The sequence below is a fragment of the Octopus bimaculoides genome, chromosome 16, assembly GCF_001194135.2.
Source record: "Octopus bimaculoides isolate UCB-OBI-ISO-001 chromosome 16, ASM119413v2, whole genome shotgun sequence".
NCBI classification, from domain to species: Eukaryota; Metazoa; Mollusca; class Cephalopoda; order Octopoda; family Octopodidae; genus Octopus; species Octopus bimaculoides.
The window spans coordinates 22,535,886-22,537,770 of record NC_068996.1 but is presented as its reverse complement, the minus strand read 5'-3'; the positions used below and the strand labels follow the sequence as shown (position 1 = coordinate 22,537,770).

The 1,885-nt window shown below is 33.0% G+C and overlaps 1 protein-coding gene across 1 annotated transcript in view; it reads right to left on the bottom strand.

The window, feature by feature from the left end:
- LOC106870287 (palmitoyltransferase ZDHHC5) overlaps positions 1–1,885 on the bottom strand; it is a 153,307-nt gene that overhangs the window by 85,801 nt on the left and 65,621 nt on the right. Inside the window, exon 4 of the mRNA XM_014916308.2 lies at positions 700–872. Coding sequence (XP_014771794.1) covers positions 700–872 — 173 coding nt within the window. The remainder of the gene's footprint in view (positions 1–699; positions 873–1,885) is intronic.

The following is a 1,885-nucleotide window of genomic DNA, read 5'->3' as shown; positions in this document are numbered from 1 at the left end:
TATATATATATATATATATATATATATATATATATATTGTGAAGTTATGTAGAAAGTGGAGAAGAGGTGGACTGAGAGAATGCCTGGACATTAGACACCAGCTGATATAAGAGTAAAATTTGTGAATTTTAAAAAAGGGACTGGAGAGAAAGTATATATGGTTTATTTATAGATTTATTGAGTTTGAAGGAACAATGCTTATGGCTTCTACAAACCCTCCAAAATTTGTCAGAAATTCTCAGTGTGCATCTACCTCGACATTAAACATTCACTGAAACAGGTAATTTTTGCATATACTATTGATAATACTTTTTTCTTATGACAAAAATAGTAGGTGTATGGTTTGACAGTGCATTGTGCATGAAATCACAAAATTTCATGCATATCTCTGCCTTACCTAAGCAATACAAAGAAAAAAAAGTTTATGTTAAACCAAAGAAGAAAGTAATGATTATGATAATAATGCTTGCTCTATTTCTGCTAAGAATGTTGCTATCATCTATTGCTTTTCCATGCTGGCATGGGTTGAACAGGACTCTTTTGAAACAGTCTTTCACATCCACAAGTTCCTCCTAAAATCAGCTCTTTTAGTGGCGCAATTATTTTAAAAATCAAGATATCAAAATTCAAAAGACATACATTATGTTACATTAAAAGCACAATTTTCATTAATGCAATATTTTTTCCAGAAAAGGATACGCAACAATACTTCCAGCTTGGGCTAACTCTTTTTTATGATCTAATACATATAATAAACATAAAGAAAATATACTTATTTTATGAATTGTCAATGAAATCAAAAAAAGAAAGAAATATCTGTAATTTCTTCTGCCAATACAGTTATTCACCCAAGGACAATGATGATCAAATGTCTGGAAAAGAAAAGAAAATATTTGTTAGAATGTAGGTGAGAAATATTGAGTTTATCTATCAAATACATTATCATTGTTAGTCTATTTTATAGAGTTTATTGTCTCTAGAGACCGGTTTTGTTCTTTCACTCCCATAAAGGCCTTTCAGATTAGAAAAATGGAAAATGAAAAGGTTTACTGAGGTTCAAAAGTTAAAGGTTAGAGTTTGATAGGAAGCTAGTTAGTAATGCCCAGAAAAAAAAACCCGCAATACTTGTGGGTTTTAGGTATGGGAAATGAAAAGTGAGTGCTATGTTCAGTTACAGATATGGGAAGAATACAATCGAAAGTTTAGAGAAGTGGAATTTATAGTAGTAAACAAAGTATATGTCAAGTGAAAACACTGCAATGATAGTAACACTGAATCCTTTTAATGAGAGAAAATTTTGTTAATCAACTGAATGAGTGAGTGGCTATTATGAGGAATTTTTTTCCAACAAAGCTCTTCGATCTTCTGTGATGTGATCTTTGCAGTGTGGGGTCGTGCATTGTCCTGATGAAACATCACTCCTTTTCGATTCACTAAAGCTGGTTTTTTTTCTTCAAAGCTTGGTTCAAACGCTCTAATTACTGACAGTAGACTTGAGCATTGATTGTTGCATTAGGTGGTAACAATTCAAAGTGAATTACTCCTTTGCAATCCCACCAGATAGAGAGAACCTTTTCCCATAAAGTTCCCTTCTCAGTTGCGGTTGAGCTTTTTCCCTTTTACCAAGCCATTGTTTACGACGTTTAACATTTCGATAGAAGATCCATTTTTCATCACCAGTCTATCCAAAACGGGTGAAATGAGTTGCTTTCGGACAATTCATGTGGTACCCATTTTCCAAGTTTAGGAACCTTTCCAAGTTGTTGAAGATGACGATGAACAGTTGTATGGTTTGGACTAAGCTTTATTGCCAATTCTTCAACTGATAATGCAGGATTTTCTTCAAGTAATGCCTCAAGGAGCTTATCATCAAACTCAACTGGAC